The sequence below is a fragment of the Vipera berus genome, assembly GCF_964194415.1.
Source record: "Vipera berus genome assembly, chromosome: 2".
Classification (NCBI taxonomy): Eukaryota; Metazoa; Chordata; class Lepidosauria; order Squamata; family Viperidae; genus Vipera; species Vipera berus.
The window spans coordinates 266,908,099-266,927,308 of record NC_138203.1 but is presented as its reverse complement, the minus strand read 5'-3'; the positions used below and the strand labels follow the sequence as shown (position 1 = coordinate 266,927,308).

Below are 19,210 nucleotides of genomic sequence, written 5' to 3'. Positions count from 1 at the left end.
GTTCTGGGTTGTTATCTGTATTGCTTTTTTCACTTTTGCTGTTACTGTCTGTTACGTTAGGTTGTAGCCCAGCTAGCTCTGTATAATATATATTTAGTTTTTATATTTTTGTAAGTAAAAGGTATTTAGTAAGATTATGCGTCGTGTTTTTCTTGCCTTCCTGCATGCACATCATGCATTCTCTGAAGCACGGTCCGTCGCCCTCTACAAAGGTGATTTTTACCTTGACAAAATCCTCCATATTTTTTTTAAGTGTTTGTACAAAGAGGTAATACAGGGTGTATTTTCTATTGATGGAGCCATGGGGATGGCCTTGAGGGAGCTATTGGAGGTCATTGCAAAATCAAAACGGACATAAATCTGCCTTAATTCCTGGGAAAGGAAACAGTATTAGGCTGATTCCCCCCTAACTCTCAATAAAGTTTTTAGTTTTTCTATTCTTGTAGGGTCTGTTTCCTGATCTGGACATCCTCGAAGACTTGACACTTTAGAGGTACATCAACAAAAGTTTGTTCCATATGTGTAATTGCAGAATGAATATCAGAAAGGCCACCTATATGTCTCTCTCTCTTTCTTTCTTTCTTTCTTTCTTTCTTTCTTTCTTTCTTTCTTTCTTTCTTTCTTTCTTTCTTTCTTTCTTTCTTCTTTCTTTCTTTCTTTCTTTCTTTCTTTCTTTCTTTCTTTCCCACTTCTTTCTTCTTCCTTCCTTCTGTTCATCCATCCACCCACCCACCCATCCACAGGGAGCAGGAATTTATGTTCTTTTTTTGGTGGGTTTGTTGTCACTGTGAGTTGTGGGGTGGTGGGGCACGAAGGGAGGCTCAGCCAATCTGAATGTATACATGTTGTTCTTTGATAATAAAGGTTCGTTCATTCGGATAGACGGAAGATTATGGACAAGTAATACCTCATGTGTTTATAACCTTATTTATATAATTGGTATGGTATTTATTTCTCCAGGTTCCACCCGCAATACAAGAGATGGAAAAGTGACGATTGGAAGCATGTGTGTATGGGATGGAAGGGAGAAGGCTGGTGTGCAAGAGGACTAAGCACACCTACAGTCAAAGATGCCTTCAGCCCATCTTAATTCTGCTTCCCATCGGAATATGTCTGTTCTTTGCCGTCTGCTTCTCCGGGCAGAGAAGAGGCACTGGGATGAATTTGGTGGATGGAGGAGAGGTTATTCCCAAGGAAGTAAGACCGATCTTAATAAGCAAGTGGGGAAGATGGATCATCTAAAAAATAAGGAACAAAGACAAAAGCGGCTGTGGAAAAAGATGGAGGCTATTGAAGCTCAGATGGCTGCTGGATCCAAGGTAAGGCTGCTTAATGGGAACTGACATTAATAACCACATTTGGTCAAAAGTAATGCCTTGATTTTTAAAAACATCAGCATCTTCCTGTCAAAGCTAGGGTAAGTTCTGCTTGTTGTTTGTAGAACTTGCTGTGATTTTCTCATATCAATGGTTAACTGTGGCATTCTGGTCACTGGCTGCTACAAATATTATTTATCAGCTGTTATCCAGATCCATCTGTACTGGACCTTCACAGAATTCCTGGTAAATATAAAGATGTATAAACATACATACATCCTCTTAACTTTATAATACAGTAAATTAATAAATAAGGCATCATTAATCTGTACAATAGCACAATTCAAAATATCTATGTTATATACTTGTAGTCCTTGACTTATGACCACAACTGAGCCCAAAATATATGTTGTTAAGCAAGACATTTCTTAAGTGAGTTTTGTCCCATTTTATGACGTTGCCACAGTTGTTAAGTGAATCACTGCAGTTAAGTTAGTAATAAGGTTGTTAAGTGAATCTGGCTTCCCCATTGACTTTGTTTGTCAGAAGGTCACAAAAGGTGATCACATGACCCCCAGGACATTGCAAACATCATAAATATGAACCAGTTGCCAAGCATCTGAATTTTGATCATGCGACCATGGGAATGCTGCAATGGTTGTAAGTGTGAAAAACTGTCATAAGTCACTTTTTTCCAGTGCTTTTGTAACTTTGGACAGTTTCTAAACGAACTGTTGTAAGTTGAGGAATACAAGTTTAGAAGAGCTTTGTCTTCTGAAAGGTCATGTAGGAGAAGAAGAGACAGAGCCGATGGGGGCAAAGTTAGGAGAGTTATTAGTCTGGAATCATTAGGTTGCCACAAGTGATCCCATTCCAACCCCCCCCCCCAAAAAAAGTCCCTTGATTCCTATCTAGTACCAATTTATGAATCATTAGTTGACTAGATTCTTATGTATAGTTCTGGAGCAATAAATCTTCTGAATTAGAAGTTTTCATGTGATCCTGACCCCTTGTATCTGGCAGGTCATCACCATAAAGACCAATCTGATCGTCAGAGGTGGTTGCTATCAGAGGGGAACCATGTTTTTTGGCCCCTATGGAGGTTGAAAACATGATATATCACCTTCCTTAAGATCATGTCTAGGCCTTGGGAAGAGATCTTAGGCAGTAGGGCAGCTGCCATGTAAGTAGGATCTGTCAGGTTCCAAAAAACAAGAAAGACACACCCAGCTCTTCAAAGTAGTTTTCTTTTATTGTTTTCACCTACAGACAGAAATCTTGCCAATTAAAGAACTCCTAGAGAGGAGCTGTCTTGTCCCTCTTTCTCCTCACCAAACTATCTAAACTTCGCTGTCTCTTGGTCCTCCGGAATGCAGCTCCTCGCTCTGGGCTACATCTCCAATATGTCCCTATGGTCCAGCTTGTCAATGGATTGGTGCCATCTTGATTGAATACATTATGGGAGGGTACATTTTTGTCTAGATTGATGGTGACATTATTTTTTAGGATTTCAAGATCATCACAATGACTTAAAAGTGATGTTTTGTTTTTTTTATTTTATTATTTTAGTGTTTCATTATTTATCTTGGATGATTTAACACGTCATGGTTAACTGCCATGTGTCCTATAGGGTTTGGCATTATACAAGTCAAATAAATGTAGATAAACAACTAAGTTTATTTTTTTTCTCTTTTAAAAACTTTTTTTTTACACCCTCCCCTCTTTTTCCTCCTCTTTGAAGGAAACTTCAAATCAAGGCAAGACCATTTCCTCAAAAAACATGGTGGAATATGACATCCCAACTATAGTTGGACAGAAAAAAGGTAGGATGGGAATAGTCTGTTTCAAATCAGCTTTCAGGATTTTCATGTCTTTGTCTCTGTGTGTAAGTTGTTAACTGGTGGCTAGCATGGATTTTTGGCTTCCTCGTGGGCTAGTAAAAAAAAAGACAAGACAGGAATGGAGCTAACATATAACCAGGATTGGATCTGATAGTGAGATCCATTCCACTTTTACTGTCTCCATACACTTGTATTAAATTCCTCTTCATATGTTTGGCTGTCAGAAAGATTATTAGGCAGAGTTGGTTAGAAAAATGTCTCTCTTTACTCCTCCAATTTTCTCCAGACTAATTTGGGAACGCAATTGATTTGATACTCCTCATTCTAAACTAATAAGTCTATACAAAAAAACAAAAAATGAAACTAACTTGTGTCCTTTTTAATGTGCCAAGAATTGTTTGTCCCATAGAAACAATATGCTAGGTAAAGTAAGGCCACATAGGCCAGTCACAGGACATTTTATTAATTTTGTTTTCTAAGAAAAGGTTATTTCATAGGTTGTCTGTAAAGTGAATGAGAGAGTATTTAGAAGAAAATGGCAGCCATCCTTAAAATTTGGCTCTGTCTTCATGGGTAGAGGGAAGCGGTGGCTCAGTGGGTTAGGACGCTGAGCTTGTTTATCAGATGGTTGGCAGTTTGGCGGGTCAAATCCCGAGTGCCACGTAACAGAGTGTGAGCACCTGTTACTCGTCCCAGCTTCTGCCAACCTAGCAGTTCGAAAGCACGTAAAAATGCAAGTAGAAAAATAGGGACCACTACGGTGGGAAGGTAACAGCGTTCCGTGTGCTTTTGGCGACTAGTCATGCTGGCCACATGACCACGGAGTCATCCTCGGACAAGCGCTGGCTCTTCAGCTTTGAAATGGAGATGAGCACCGGTCCCTAGAATTGGAAACGACTAGCACACATGTGCGGGGGAACCTTTACCTTTACCTCATGGGTATATCTGTGAGGCCCTGGTCACATCTGTATGGTTTATCATTTTGATTGTTTTAGTCCAGGCTGATTATTTATCTATGCTTAATTGTGCCTCTGGATTTTGTATGCCACCTTGAATCTAACAGTATGGGCAATTATAATAAATTTAATAAAAGAATTAACTTAAATTGGAACATTTTATGAGGTTTGTGGCATTAAATTGTCCATGGGCCTGGTTTTTTATTCCTCAATATTTTTATATGCTCAGTTAGCATAATTTTTGCATGCAGTTATACTTCTATTTTGTCATACTGTTAGAAATCTGAGATTCTGTCCACATGTTCTCCAGATGTTTTTGACTTGATCATCAGTACTAGAGATGTCTTTATTAACATCTGAAAGCTTAGAATTTTAGAATGGCTGTTGCTGTGTCTTGTGCTCAATTTTGCTGCGCTCATATAACAAAATTTTGGACGTGTGAATTGCAGAAGCGCCCATTTTATTTATGGATTCTTAATCTGACTTTCTTTCCCATAGATACCTCAGCACCTTTGCCCACCTCCTATAGTCCACGCTATGTTGAAGCTGCCTGGTATCCTTGGTGGGTGAAAGAAGGTTTTTTTAAACCAGAATACCAGGTAAAAATGTTTCTGTAAGATTATTAATATTAGTCTTTGTCATGAGCAAATGTACCAACTTTTGATAGGTGAGAAAGCTGATAAAACGTTTTTCTTCCTTCTCTCATAATAGTGACTATTTTAGTCATCCAATCCAATCAACTGAGGATGCATTTCACACAATTTCTCATGCACCTGTGACATTCCTTAGATATGATGAGTCAAGTGGGGAACCCCTTGATGTCATGTGATTTGCATTTTGGGTATTTGGCAACAGGCCTACATTTGTGGCTATTCGTAGCATCCCACAGTCATGTGACTCTAATTTACAACATTTTTGCACCGGAAACCAACTTCCAGTTTCCAGCAAAAAAAAACACAAAAAACTATTGCAGACAATGGGCTTGCTTAATGACTTCTGTAAAAAAAGTGTCATAAAGTTGGGTTGGCCATGTAATGACCTGCTACTAGCATGACTTATAGTCATCATTCCTGGCTCAATTACAGTTGTAAGTTGAGGACTAGCTGTAAAAATTTGAATTAAATGAGTGTTTCCCTGTGAATAGTATTTTCTTTGGGAAACGCTAGTCAAACTAGTGTTTTCATACTTAGTTTGTAAACAAACTGGAGAAGAAGGCACTTCTGTCACATTTTTAAGAGTTTCAGGGTTTGTACTACCAGCCTGGATCCTCAATAGGATGATATGGAGATGAAATCAGATCGATGCTAAATCCAGTTCCTCTTTTTGACAGCAACACCTGCCCCATAGGCAGCCAGAAACGTTTTCTATCTCTCTGCCCCCACCTAATGTCACAGGATCCCTTCACCTGGGGCATGCCTTGACGGTGGCTATCGAAGATGCTTTGGTACGATGGTAAGTGTGTTCCTAGAGAGTTGGGAAATGGTCGTGCATATCCTTGAGCATTAATAGCAATGGACTCCACAGGCTTTAAGTACATTATTGATGCATTTTGGTCATGCCGAATCACTGAGAAATAGAGATATCTTTAAAAAAGGGAGACGAATACAAAAAATGGCACTACTTCTGGGAAATTAGAGTGATGTGGTTGAATTGCTCCTATTGGCAATGATGTGGCCTGTCTTCCAAACCTGGGACAACCCTTTCCTTAATTTAGTGTTTCTTGACCTTGGCAAGTTTAAGATGTGTGGACTTCAACTCCCAGAATTCCTCAGCCGTGCTGGCTGAGGAATTCTGGGAGTTGAAGTCCACACATCTTAAATCTGGCTAAGTTTGAGAAATATTGCCTGAGCTGACAGCAGTACTTTTCCTTTTTCCTTCCTGTTCCTCTGCATTTTGGCCATTTCTGTTTGAATCTATAAGCCATCTAAGGATTTGGAACTTTTAAAGAAGATAGTTGAATTCTAGATTTGTTTCTCCTTGATGTGTTCCAGGAGACGAATGCAAGGCTATCGAGTTCTCTGGCTTCCAGGTTCTGATCATGCTGGGATTGCAACTCAGGTGAGGATTGGCAGTTCAAAGCTGAAGCTTTTAATCCTGAATAATAATTGATCAGTCTTCCGCTTCCTGTAAGGACTCTGATCCTTTTAGACTTAACTGGAAGGATTCTTGGGGTGGAAAACCGGGTGGATGTGAATTGCTAAGCATATTTTAACCCAACTTTCTGCCTCAAGCGGAAGACTGTCGCAGTGGCTTTTAAGCAAACCAGAAAACATAAAAAGAAATCTCAGCTCATTTAAATATACCAGTAGTCCTTGATTTACAACAATTCGTTTAGTGACTGTTCAGTGGCACTGGCAAAAGTAGCTTTTGACTGTTTTATTTATTTATTTATTATTGGGACTTATATGCCGCCCTATCTCCCAAAGGACTCAGGGCGGCTAACAACAGTAACATATAATAAATACAGAAGTTAAGATAAAAATTAAAATTAAAGGCCTCTGTACAATAAATTAAAATTAAAATTAAAATAAATTAAAAGTTAGAGTTAAAAATTAAAAACATAATTAAAATCCCTGTCAGTCCAGGTCAGCCAGGTGGAAAAGGAGTGTTTTGAGGCCGTGGCGAAAGGACCGGAGATCTTGGGCTGTCTGAAGCTCATGGGGGAGCTGGTTCCACAGGCCTGGTGCTCCCACATGATCATGATCATACTTTGGATACTTGGCAACTGACATGTATTTATGACGGTTGCAGTGGCCAGAGGTCATGTGATCAGTATTTGCGACCTTGTGACCAGCAAAGTCAATGGGGAATGCCAGATTCACTTAACAACTATGTTACTAACTTAACAACTGTAGCGATTGCAATTAAGGCAAAAAAGTTCCTAAAATGGGGCAAAACTCACTTGTTTTGCTTAGCAATGGAAATTTTGGGGTCAGTTGGTTGTAAGTCAAGGACTAGCTGTATATCATTGGGATAGATTCTTGGTTTCACTTGTGAGTCTCTCACAAGTTTTTATGTTCTTTCTTCATCTGATCAGGCTGTGGTAGAAAAAAAGATCTGGAAAGAACGGGGAGTTTTGCGCCAAGAACTCTCACGTGATGAATTTCTCCAAGAAGTTTGGAAGTGGATCGAGGAGTGAGTATTAGGATGAAGAGGGTGCAATGGGTGAACTTGGTAGTGACCATTTTCTGAACTAACAATAGGCTGAGTCTCTTGAAGGTTTAAGAGCCAGTTTGGTGTTGTGGTGAAGGTGTTGGCCTAGAAACCAGGAGACTATGAGTTCTAATCCCGCCTTAGTCATGAAAGCTAACTATGTGACTTTGGGTCAGCCACTCATTCTCAGCCCAACCCACCTCACAGGGTTGTTGTTTGGAAAATATGAGGAAAAAGGAATATAGTATATGTTTACCTCTTGGATAAATAAATAGAACTATTTGCTATTTCAAGAAAAAGTAATTTTTTTAAAAAAAAAACAAAATTTAACTCTAGCATTTTAATTTTTATGTATATTGCTTTATACTTTGAAGTTTTATTGTACCTGCTCTTTGAGGGCATATGGGTGGTTTAGAAATGCGAAATATAAATAAATAATGCTGTGGAAACCCCTTTAGCTTTTGGCTACAAAAGATCAGCAGGTGGCGGGTATCTGTATCTGGCAGGTGGCTAATTCTGGTTTAAGAATAGATTAGATAGGAATGATTTCATCTTAAGGTTAAATAGATGAAAAAAATAGTGTTTTTCAGCTTGAGTAACTAAGGTATCTGGACCCCTACCAATCGGGCTTAGGCCCGGGTACAGCACGGAGATGGCATTGGTCGCACTGGTGAATGATCTCTGGCGGGCTCGGCTCAGGGGTTGCTCCTCTGTCCTAGTCCTATTAGACCTCTCAGCGGCTTTTGATACCATCGACCATGGTATCCTACTGCGGCGCCTCAGGGGGTTGGGAGTGGGTGGCACTGTTTTACAGTGGTTCTCCTACCTCCTGGGTCGTTCGCAGTCGGTGTTGGTAGGGGGGCAGAGGTCGGCCTCGAGGCCTCTCGTTTGTGGAGTCCCTCAAGGGTCGGTCCTCTCGCCCCTTCTGTTCAACATCTATATGAAGCCGCTGGGTGAGATCATTCGTGGTTTTGGGGTGGGGTATCATCAGTATGCTGGTGCGCCAGTTGCGGCCCTATTTGGACCGAGATGCCCTACGCACAGTCACTCATGCGCTCGTGACCTCTCGGATAGACTACTGCAACGCTCTCTACATGGGGCTGCCCTTGAATACCACTCGGAGGCTCCAGCTGGTGCAGAATGCGGCCGCGCAAGTTCTGTTGGGGGTCTCCCGATACTCCCATGTAACACCTCTGCTCCGCGAGCTGCATTGGCTTCCAGTTGTCTTCCGGGTGAGATTCAAGGTGCTGGTGATGACCTATAAAGCCCTAAATGGCATGGGCCCGGATTATTTACGGGAGTACCTTTTGCCGGCATTAACTTCCCATCGTCCTGTGCGCTCTCACAGAGAGGGCCTCCTCAGGGTGCCGTCGGTCAGGGAATGTCAACTGGCGGCCCCCAGGGGGAGAGCATTCTCTGTGGGCACACCTGCCCTCTGGAATCAGCTCCCTGTTGAGCTCCGGATGGCTCCCGACCTTTGCTCTTTTCGCCGCGACCTGAAGACTTGGCTATTTGAGCTTGCCGGCCTGGACTGAGGGACTGGGATTTTAGATTTTAATTTTTAAATTTTAGAACGTGTTTTATTGTTTAGGGCTACTTGGTTTAATTTATTTTAATTTTTGTATATTATGTGTTGTATATAGTGTTTTAATTGCCCTATACACCGCCCCGAGTCTTTCGGGAGAGGGGCGGTATATAAATCCAAATAATAAATAAATACGGGCTGGGGAATTCTGGGAGCTGAAGCGCAAACCTCTTAAAAGTGGCTGAGGTTGAGAAACTCTGAAACAGGTTATTGAAAGTAGAAACTGGGCAGTTTCTCTCTGAACATCTAACCCTGTCAAATGCTTTCTATTTTCCTTTATATTTCTGACCAAAAAAAGATTTGTTTTATTTTGTCTTTCTGCAATATCAGGAAAGGGAATGAAATATTCCAACAGCTGAAAGAGATGGGAGCATCTTTGGACTGGGATAGAGCCAGCTTTACTATGGATGCAGTGAGTAGTTGATATCTCTACCAGCAAATGTTTTCTGTTGGCCAGGCTTTCTGTATTCTTTCCCCACGTTCAGAGAGCAAAAGGCAGCAAGGTCTCAATTTAATAGGGTCCACTTTACAAGTTTTAGTATTCAGCAGACAAAACTCTGTCTGCACAAGGTAAGCTATGCTGTGTGTAAAATGACACATGCACACAGGTAGCTTGATTTGCAACCGTAATGGAGTCTGTCCATTATGATTGTACGTTATGATGGTCATAAAGCAAGTCACCTACACAACTGACCCAATTGCAGCAGTCTTTAAGCATACATGTTGGTCGTAAAATGAATGGCACACTCATGAAGTGGATGCTGCAGTTGTTAAGAGAACCCGTTGTTTCCTATGGTGTGAATTTGCCAAAATCTGGAAATAAATGCCAGTTTTTGGCCAAAGTGTAAATAATAATAATAATAATAATAATAATAATAATAATAATAATAATAATAATAATAATAATAATAATAATAATAATAATAATAATAATAATATGACCTCCAAGGGACCTTGGAGGTCATCTAGTCCAACCCCATGCTCAGGCAGGAAACCCTATACCATTTCAGACAAATGGTTGTCCAGTTTCTTCTTAATTGTGGTCATAGTACCACAGGATGCTTAAAACAGCCATAAATGTGGGATGATTGCCAAGGGTCTGGAATACAGTCAGGTGATTGTAGAGTGGGATCTGGCTGTTGGAATTGAATACCCTTTTGTGGGTGTCCATCATGGTCATTAAGCCGTAAGTCAAGGACTACCTGTAAATGTCCATTTCCCATTTTGTACAGGCACATTGATTTGTGCTTCTTAGATTGTAAGCCGCCCTGAGTCTTCGGAGAAGGGCGGGATATAAATGCGATAAAAAAAACCAAACTCCTGCATGGATCATTACCTTGAAGTGGTGAAGGGGCTTCCATGTCCCAATGATACTGATTTAATAGACTGAATTTCATAGATGCAGTGCCTGAAGAACTCTGGACCAAATTGTGTGGTATTGTTAAAGATGAAGCCATTCAAAATAATCTACATGGCATGGGTCCGGATTACCTACGGCAGCACCTGCGGCCAGCATCGACTTCCCTTCGTCCAGTGCGCTCCCACAGAGAAGGCCTCCTTAGGGTGCCGTCGGTCAAAGAGTGTCGACTGGCGGCGCCCAGGGGGAGGGCGTTCTCTGTGGGCGCGCCAGACCTGTGGAACCGCTTGCCGGTTGAGCTCCGGATGGCCCCCGACCTTCGCTCCTTCTGGCGGGATCTAAAAACTTATTTGAGCAATCCGGCCTGGTTTGATGGGTTTGGGGTTGGGTTTTTAACATGGTTTTATTATTGTATATATCGGACATAATTATTTAATTGTTTTTTAACTTTTGTACTTTGTTTTTTAATATTTATTGCCCTGTACACCGCCCTGAGTCCTTCGGGAGAAGGGCGGTATAAAAATTTAATAAATATAAATATAATATATAAATATATAAGAAACAAAAGAAGATAAAAATGGCTGTCTGCTGATACCCTGAGATCAGCTGAGGAAAGGATCAAAAGGAAATTTTTACCAGACTAAATGTGAAATTCAAGGGAAAGATAAGAGACATTTACAAATGAAACCCCATTTTAGATTTCATATCATTTTCTGCTCCCATTAGTGTCTCCCATTGAGTGTTTTCTGTTTTGGGATTTTGGCAGGTGCTTTAAGACGATGTCTTGCCTTAACCATTAATTTGGGGACGCTGAGCAATTTCAGTTGTTTGTCTTTTGGGGAATGGTCATTTTCTTAACGAGAGAATCAGTGGTTATTGGCTTCAGTACTGAACCTGGGTATAAAAATACCTAGGTTCAATTGCCCAGAGAGATATCAGGTTTATTGGCTGACAAGTCTCCCTTTTTCTATCTCCCTTTTATTTAAAAAAAAGGGGAAATATGCAGGAAAATGTTTATTAAAATAAGCCTCTGTTAACATCAGTTCTTTTGAAGGGGAGAAGTTAACTTTCCATTTGTAATTTGGAATGTAACTGTTCTGTACCAGCCTGCTACCGGCCCTGCAGAAAAGGCAGGGACAACCCCTTTACAAACGGCAAGAGGCTGGAATAAAGCCTGCCAAATTTATTAACATAAAACAGACACCAACCATGAAACAGGAGCTATGAAACAGGAACTATTCAAGCGGTTGCCTTCAGCAAACCAGCCCTCCCACGCATTCCCCCTTAAATACAGTTCAGGGCGTGGCTTCTCTCTGCCTCCTTCCGAGGAGCCTCATTGCCTTCCTCTGTTTACTCCTGATTGACTGCCTCCTGCGTCGGGCGTCCTTGAACAGGGCCAGCTGTGGGTCATCTTCATCCACGCTGTCAGGCTCACACAGCTGGGTCTGCGTCATGACCAGATGAGAGGGGCCTGGCTGGGGGCTCTCATCAAGCTCTTCAACACCCCCCTCCTCCTCCTCTGAGTCGTCCGACCCAACTGCCGAACCCACAGGCTGACCCTGAATCACAACAGTAACTTTTCCATTTCAGAATTGGTCCTAAGTGTTCTTAGTGGAGTCTTTGTGGCTGTAGCATTAATTAGGAATCAGTAAGAGGGAATTCAGTTTTGATTTATGAGGCAAATTAGCCTTTATGGTAATGTTTTTCAACCTTAGCAACTTTAAGATGTGGACTTCAACTTCAGCAGTAGCAAGGGAATTCTGGGAGTTAAACTCCACATGTCTTAGTTTGAAAAAGACAGATTTATTGTAACAATTCTCCTTCTCTTCTTTTTTTTTCTTTTTCCCCCCCTCAAATTTTTTTATTAACTTTCCAATATTATATTTACATATTTGAAAAGTAATGTGGCAGCTAGGCACAATGATTCCATTACATTTAAATATCATCAATAACGAATCTCAAAACTTTACAACAACTAATTCCCTCTCTTTCCCCCATAGTATATACTGTCTCATATTCAGACCAACACAGTTCTTATTCTGTCAATCAAGCCAAAAATAACTTTCTAGCATTCATCAATAATCTCCTTCTCTTCTTGTCCAGCGTTTCTCTCAAGCCGTGACAGAGGCTTTTGTGCAACTTCATGAACAAGGCCTGATATATCGAGACAGGCGCCTGGTGAACTGGTCTTGTGCCTTGCAGTCGGCCATTTCTGACATTGAGGTATGCGGTTGGAGTACAGCCTCAAATGAGGACTTTGGTAACATTTAGAGACTAGAAACTGACAGACTGTATCCCTGGCAGGTGGAGAATAGACAGATAGAAGGACGGACAAAGCTCTCTGTGCCTGGACTTGAGGACAAAGTGCTGTTTGGGGTATTGGAGACCTTTGCCTACAAAGTCGAAGGAGAGGAAAGTGAGTTGGCGCTCCTGAGGCAGCTTGCGTTTTAATGGGATGATAATCTTGCGATAAGGGACGTGGTGGCTCAGTGGGTTAGGACCCTGAGCTTGTCGATCAGAAGGTCGGCAGTTTGGCGGGTCGAATCCCGAGTGCCGCGTAACAGAGTGAGCGCCTGTTACTTGTCCCAGCTTCTGCCAACCTAGCAGTTCGAAAGCACGTAAAAATGCAAGTAGAAAAATAGGGACCACTACGGTGGGAAGGTAACAGCGTTCCGTGCGCCTCTGGCGTCTAGTCATGCCGGCCACATGACCACGGAGACGTCCTTGGACAAGCACTGGCTCTTCGGCTTTGAAACGGAGATGAGCACCAGCCCCTAGAGTTGGAAACGACTAGCACGCATGTGCAGGGGAACCTTTACCTTTAATTTTGCGATGCCGAGAGTTTTGGCTACTGGCTGGTCCCAATTCTTGCTGGATATTTTCAGGATTGCAGTTGGAACTAGCAACTCTGTTGCTAAGCGAGGCATGACAGGATACCCATGTGCCACAGCAGGGTGCTTTAGAACCGCTGCTCTGGAGCATTGTTTTTCTAGTCCAGCAACTTTACAATGTGGGTTTCAACTCCAGAACACCCGTGCCAGCAGGCTTAAAAAGTTACAGCTGTTGAGACACAGTGTTTTGGAGATAAGGCTTGATGTAAATCTGTTTTATTTACTTTCAACATGGAGAATTAGTGTCTGGCCTAATTGCCAGGTCTAAATTCACCTGTTTGGAAAATGAATGAACTGTGAGGGTCTCTTGGGATTTTACCTCTTTTCACGATAAAAAAGCATTTTGTATAACATAGGTTGTCTTCCTTTTTTTTCATTTTTGCTCCCATCATTCCCTGGAATGACCATTTGCCTATACAGCTTCCCAGGGTCAGTCTAAGAAGTGCTGTAAAGGAGAAAAAGCCTGAATGTGCAGGACACTTTGCTGTGAAAAGAATTTAAAAAGCTAAGAATTGGTTAACCTTAGACATTTTCCTAAGCAAGGATGAATGCTTTCATTACAAAATTCTTTAAATTGCCGACTCCTTACTCAACCACATCTCTATCTGAGTTAACTTTAAATATTCCTGAAGGACACAGGCAACTGGTCATCTATCTAAATAATTTTTAAGAAGAGACTGGACATCCATTTGCCTGAAATGGTATAGGGTTTCCTGCCTTAGCAGGGGGTTGGACTAGATGACCTCCAAGGTCCCTTCCAACTTTATTATTATTATTATTATTATTATTATTATTATTATTATTATTATTATTATTATTATTATTATTATTATTATTATTATTATTGATCACAAAGGGCTCCAGGCAGGTGACTACCTTTGTTTTTACCAGCATTTCTTGCTGGTAAAAACAAAGGGTTTCCTGCCTTAGCAGGGGGTTGGACTAGATGACCTCCAAGGTCCCTTCCAACTTTATTATTATTATTATTATTATTATTATTATTATTATTATTATTATTATTATTATTATTATTATTATTATTATTATTTTGTTTGTTTATTTGTTTACTTCTTCAATTTCCCCCATTTCAAAAAAAGTGACTGGGTGGCAAACAATCATACAACAATTAAAGATAGTTGCAGTAATGTTGGATGGCTCTTTAAAATTATTTATTTTTCATTCCAATGACAACTACCTTTCCTTGATAAAAACAGGCATGGAAGTTCCTGTATCTACTACTCGCCCTGAGACAATGTTTGGCGATGTGGCTGTTGCCATTCACCCCGATGACTCACGCTACTTGGTAAGGCTGTTCTGCCCAAGGCCTCCTTTCAGAGTAAAAGGAAATTTGATCTGTTCTGAGATCACATTTAATGTTATTAAATCTTGTAAATGTAATGGGTTGTGTCCTTCTCTTTTTTCTTTTCCTGAAGGAAAGACAGAAAAACAAAGCCATCTTGAATTATAGAGTTAAGTGGTTCTCTCTGATTGAGATCCTTGACCAGGAAGGACATAAGGTGGAGGACTTGCCCTACCCCACCCCCACCCCCACCCAACTTCTCCCATCTTCTAAAAGTACAAGAGATATGGGGAGATACACGGCAGGGGCCCCAACCTGTAGCCTGTGGCCCACTAGTGAGCAGTGAAGGGTTTGCAACCGGGCCATGAAAATGGCCAGTGAGCGCTCAATTCTGTGAGCAGTGGGTGAGTGTGCACGCACCATTTAAGTGAGCAGCAGGCGTGTGTGCACACTGCTTGCACAAATGGAGCTGAACCATCCCCTCTTCTCTCCCCCTCCCCCCCCCCCGCTGGTCCGCATAGCTGGAAACATTGGGGAACTCTGATATATGGCATCTCTGGAGGCAGAAAAGCTGGAAGGTGATGTGAGAGTCAGAAAAAAAAGATGTATTAAACTTTTGGGACATAACTTAGCAATTTTACATCTTTTTTTCAATGCGTGGTGTCATTTTCTGTTGCTGTCACTGACATCTTGCCCTGTGATTTTGGAATATAAGGGGACTGCCAAAAGAGGTCCAGGGAGGTATATATAACTTCTGGACTTCAGATAAATTATTCTTACTCTAGGGCAGGGGTAGGCAACCTTGGCTCTTTTATGACTCGTGGACTTCAACTCCCAGAATTCCTGAGCCAGCATGGCTCAGCTTGGAAACCTCTCCCTTTCCCCTCAGCGTGGCTGGCTCAGGAATTCTGGGAGTTGAAGTCCACGAGTCATAAAAGAACCAAGGTTGCCTACCCCGGCTCTAGGGCAATGTTTGTCAACCTTGGTAACTTTGAGCTGTATGGACTTCTACTCCCAGCGTTCCTCAGCCAGGAAGTTACTGGGGAACTCTGGGATTTGATGTACACCCAACTTAAAGTTGCCAAGGTTGAGAAACACGGCTTTAGGGAGACCCCAATAAACAATGCCTGTAATACTGGCCTCCATCACCTTATTGTCTAAAATGGGACACAGCAGCTTTGTACGTTGTATCCTGTTGAGTCCATGGGAGGCCCTGTTGACAAAGATGTTTGCCCATCTGTTTATTTCAGGCAGAATCTCTTGACCCTACACATGTATGACCTGAACTGTCTTTCTGGCATGTTTTTGGCAGCACTTGCACGGCAAGAGACTGTGCCACCCGTTCACCGGGCATCTCCTTCCTATCATTACGGATCCAGCAGTGGAGCTGCAGATGGGCACAGGTGAGAAACAGGCCTCTCCCGCCTGGCAGGAGCCAGAGGTTGATGTTTGCAAATGCTTGCCTGGAAAGATCCCTCTCCAGCTTGTGCTTTGCACCGTCTTTCAGGGGCTGTGAAGGTTACTCCAGCACACAACCACGTCGACTACAAACTGGCCCAGAGGCACAACTTGCCACTCGTTTCAGTTATTGCCGAAAACGGCACGATGACCGCAGAGTGCGGGGAATGGGTGCAGGTCAGTCCATTTTTGGAATTCCTAACGGCTGGGTTTCACTCAGCACCACTGAACAGATGGTGTGGACTTTTTTCTTCTTTTCGGGGTGGGTGGGTAATTGTCCCTTCTGAAGAGGCAACTCAACCAGTTGCCATAGTAAAACAGATGCCACCGAGCTCGTTTGGACATGGGTGGTTCCTTTTTCAGGGACTGCATCGATTCCTGGCTCGAGAGAAAGTGTTGGCTGCTTTGAAGGAGAAAGGGCTCTATCGGGGTGCGAAAGACCATTGCTTAGTCCTTCCCATTTGCAGGTAATGGGACCCTGAAATGTTTACGTTGGGCTCCCTCCTGTTGTTGTGATTCCGGGCCAGCCTGTGATCCCGGCAGCTGAGTCCGAGGAATCAGAGGAGGAGGAGGAGGAGGAGGAGGAGGGGGGCCTGGAGAGCCATCAGAGGAGGAGGAAGGCTCTGATGAGTTACCAGACTTACGAAGTGAGGAAGAACCTGGCCCCTCCACTCGTGGTCAAGCTGAAAGCCAGCTCGGCTGGGAGGCGGAGTCAGACTCGGAGGAAGCACAGCTGGAAGACCTCAGAGACCCTCGGAAACGTAGGCAGGTCACACGAGTAAATCAGAGGGAGGCAATGGGGCGACTCCGGGGAGAAGGAGAAAGCAGTGAGAAGCCACGCCTTGGGGGCTGCGTAACAAAAAGGGAATGTGTGGGCAGGGCCGGTTGCTGGAGGCAACCGTTCGCAAAGAACTTCTGTGTCCAGAGACGATGGTCTGTTTATTTTACCAGTGAGCTATTTCTTGTTTTGGCTCGTGCTCTGTTCTGTTTGTGGACAAGGTCTGTAACTTCAGTGAAAGGGGTTTATTTGTCCAGTCTACTGCTAAATTAGGGGTTGCCTTGTGAAGTAACAAGGACGTAGTAGGCTGGGACAGAACACCTGTCCCCCTTTTGCCTCCCTCCCTCCAGGGTGATGGGACAGATTTTGTGAGAAGCTGCCAAGAAGTCACGGGAGGTCAGACAGGGTAAAACATTTGACAAAAATATGTACATATTATACACAATATCATAGCACTGATGATATTACCTAGTTCGTTAGTGAAATGTTTGCAAGAAAACCACCAAGCTGAGAGGGCACCAAGGACCCCATAGGAACCTTCAATGCACTTTGCAAAGGTCTTCCAATGCCATGCTTAGCTTTCCTTGTACAATTTGAGCATCCTTACATTTATTAACCTTTTAGAAGTTGCACTGATAATGTAAACCTCTCCTTCCTGAACTTTAAAGGTTTAACTCCTTTAGCTCCTAGCTTTTATTTATTTATTTATTTATTTATTTTATTGCATTTATATACCGCCCTTTCCCTGAGGACTCAGGGCGGTTTACAGGGAGTTAAAAATCAAACATACAAAAGTTAAAAACCAAGTTAAAAAATATTAAATCCACCCTGTACTATTAAAAACCCCAATTAAAATAATTTTCTCCTCAGCCTGGGCCCGAGAGCTCAAAGAGCCAGGTCTTCAGGCCCCGGCGGAATGATCGGAGGTCGGGGGCAGTCCTCAGCTCCACCGGCAGCTGGTTCCAGAGGGCAGGCGCTCCCACTGAGAAGGCCCTATCCCTGGGTGTCACCTGCCGGCAATCTCTTACCGGCGGAACCCTGAGCAGACCCTCCCTGTGGGAGCGCACTGGGCGAAGGGCGTTTGCAGCCGGCAGCAGGTGTTCCCTCAAATATTTATTTATTTATTTATTTAGTTGCATTTATATACCGCCCTATTCCCTGAGGACTCAGGGCGGTTTACAGGGAATTAAAAATCCACATACAAAAGTTAAAAAACCAATTAAAAAATATTAAATTACCCTGTATACATTAAAACCCGAATTAAAAATTTCTCCTCAGCCTGGGCCTGGGAGCTCAAAGAGCCAGGTCTTCAGGCCCCGGCGGAATGATCGGAGGTCGGGGGCAGTCCTCAGCTCCACCGGCAGCTGGTTCCAGAGGGCAGGCGCTCCCACAGAGAAGGCCCTATCCCTGGGTGTCACCCGCCGGCAATCTCTCACCGGCGGCACCCTGAGCAGACCCTCCCTGTGGGAGCGCACTGGGCGAAGGGCGTTTGATGCCGGCAGCAGGTGTTCCCTCAAATAGCCCGGACCCAGGCCATGTAGGGCTTTATAGGTAATGACCAGCACCTTGAATTTCACCCGGAGGGCAACCGGAAGCCAATGCAGCTCGCGGAGTAGAGGTGTTACATGGGAGTATCGGGAAACCCCCATTACAACTCGCGCGGCCGCATTCTGCACCAGTTGAAGCCTCCGAGTGGTCTTCAAGGGCAGCCCCATGTAGAGAGCGTTACAGTAGTCCAAACGGGAGGTCACAAGCGCATGAGTAACTGTGCGTAGGGCGTCTCGGTCCAGATAGGGACGCAACTGGCGCACCAGGCGAACCTGTGCAAAAGCCCCCCTGGTCACAGCTCCTATGTGGTCTTCAAAATTGAGCCGTGAATCCAGGAGGACGCCCAGGTTGCGAGCCCTATCAACGGGGGGTAACACCTCACCCCCCATCGTTAGAGGTGGAATAACTTGGTTAACCCGAGATGCCGATATGCACAGCCACTCAGTCTTGGCGGGATTGAGACGAAGCCTGTTTCTCCCCATCCAGACCTGAACCGCCTCCAGGCACCGGGACATCACGGAGAGGGCATCGCTGGGTTGGTTCGGGGTGGAAAGAAAAAGTTGGGTATCATCAGCGTACTGGTGATACCCCACCCCGAAACCACGAATGATCTCGCCCAGCGGCTTCATATAGATGTTGAACAGGAGAGGTGAGAGGACCGACCCCTGAGGAACTCCACAAATGAGAGACCTCGGGGTGGATCTCTGCCCTCCTGTCAACACCGACTGCGAGCGGCCCTGGAGGTAGGAGGAGAACCACCGTAAAACGGTGCCTCCCACTCCCAACCCCCTGAGACGCCGCAGCAGGATACCATGGTCGATGGTATCGAAAGCCGCTGAGAGATCTAATAGGACCAGGACAGAGGAGCAACCCCTGTCCCTAGCCCTCCAGAGATCATTCACCAGCGCGACCAATGCCGTCTCCGTGCTGTATCCGGGCCTGAAGCCCGATTGGTACGGGTCCAGATAATCAGTTTCCTCCAGGAACAGAGGGAGCTGATGCGCCACCACACTCTCAACAACCTTCG

General features: G+C 43.6%; 2 protein-coding genes across 5 annotated transcripts in view; one reads left to right on the top strand and one right to left on the bottom strand.

Annotated features, from left to right (window-relative positions):
• LOC308663573 (cholinesterase-like) overlaps positions 1-19,210 on the bottom strand; it is a gene marked incomplete at its 5' end in the record, with an annotated part of 476,398 nt that overhangs the window by 50,782 nt on the left and 406,406 nt on the right. The window lies entirely within an intron of this gene.
• Positions 162-19,210, top strand: part of VARS2 (valyl-tRNA synthetase 2, mitochondrial) — a 40,473-nt gene continuing 21,424 nt past the window's right edge. For 2 of the 4 annotated variants that reach the window (XM_081320057.1, XM_081320056.1), the window contains exons 1-16: positions 162-212; positions 447-493; positions 961-1,319; positions 3,058-3,139; positions 4,612-4,712; positions 5,444-5,565; positions 6,105-6,171; positions 7,151-7,248; positions 9,182-9,263; positions 12,312-12,431; positions 12,513-12,624; positions 14,314-14,402; positions 14,533-14,616; positions 15,712-15,802; positions 15,907-16,034; positions 16,221-16,324. In XM_081320057.1, the coding sequence (XP_081176183.1) occupies positions 1,071-1,319; positions 3,058-3,139; positions 4,612-4,712; positions 5,444-5,565; positions 6,105-6,171; positions 7,151-7,248; positions 9,182-9,263; positions 12,312-12,431; positions 12,513-12,624; positions 14,314-14,402; positions 14,533-14,616; positions 15,712-15,802; positions 15,907-16,034; positions 16,221-16,324 (1,529 nt within the window). In that variant the 5' untranslated portion in view covers positions 162-212; positions 447-493; positions 961-1,070. The remainder of the gene's footprint in view (positions 213-446; positions 494-960; positions 1,320-3,057; positions 3,140-4,611; positions 4,713-5,443; positions 5,566-6,104; positions 6,172-7,150; positions 7,249-9,181; positions 9,264-12,311; positions 12,432-12,512; positions 12,625-14,313; positions 14,403-14,532; positions 14,617-15,711; positions 15,803-15,906; positions 16,035-16,220; positions 16,325-19,210) is intronic. The other 2 variants (XM_081320059.1, XM_081320058.1) reach the window with 1 other exon arrangement.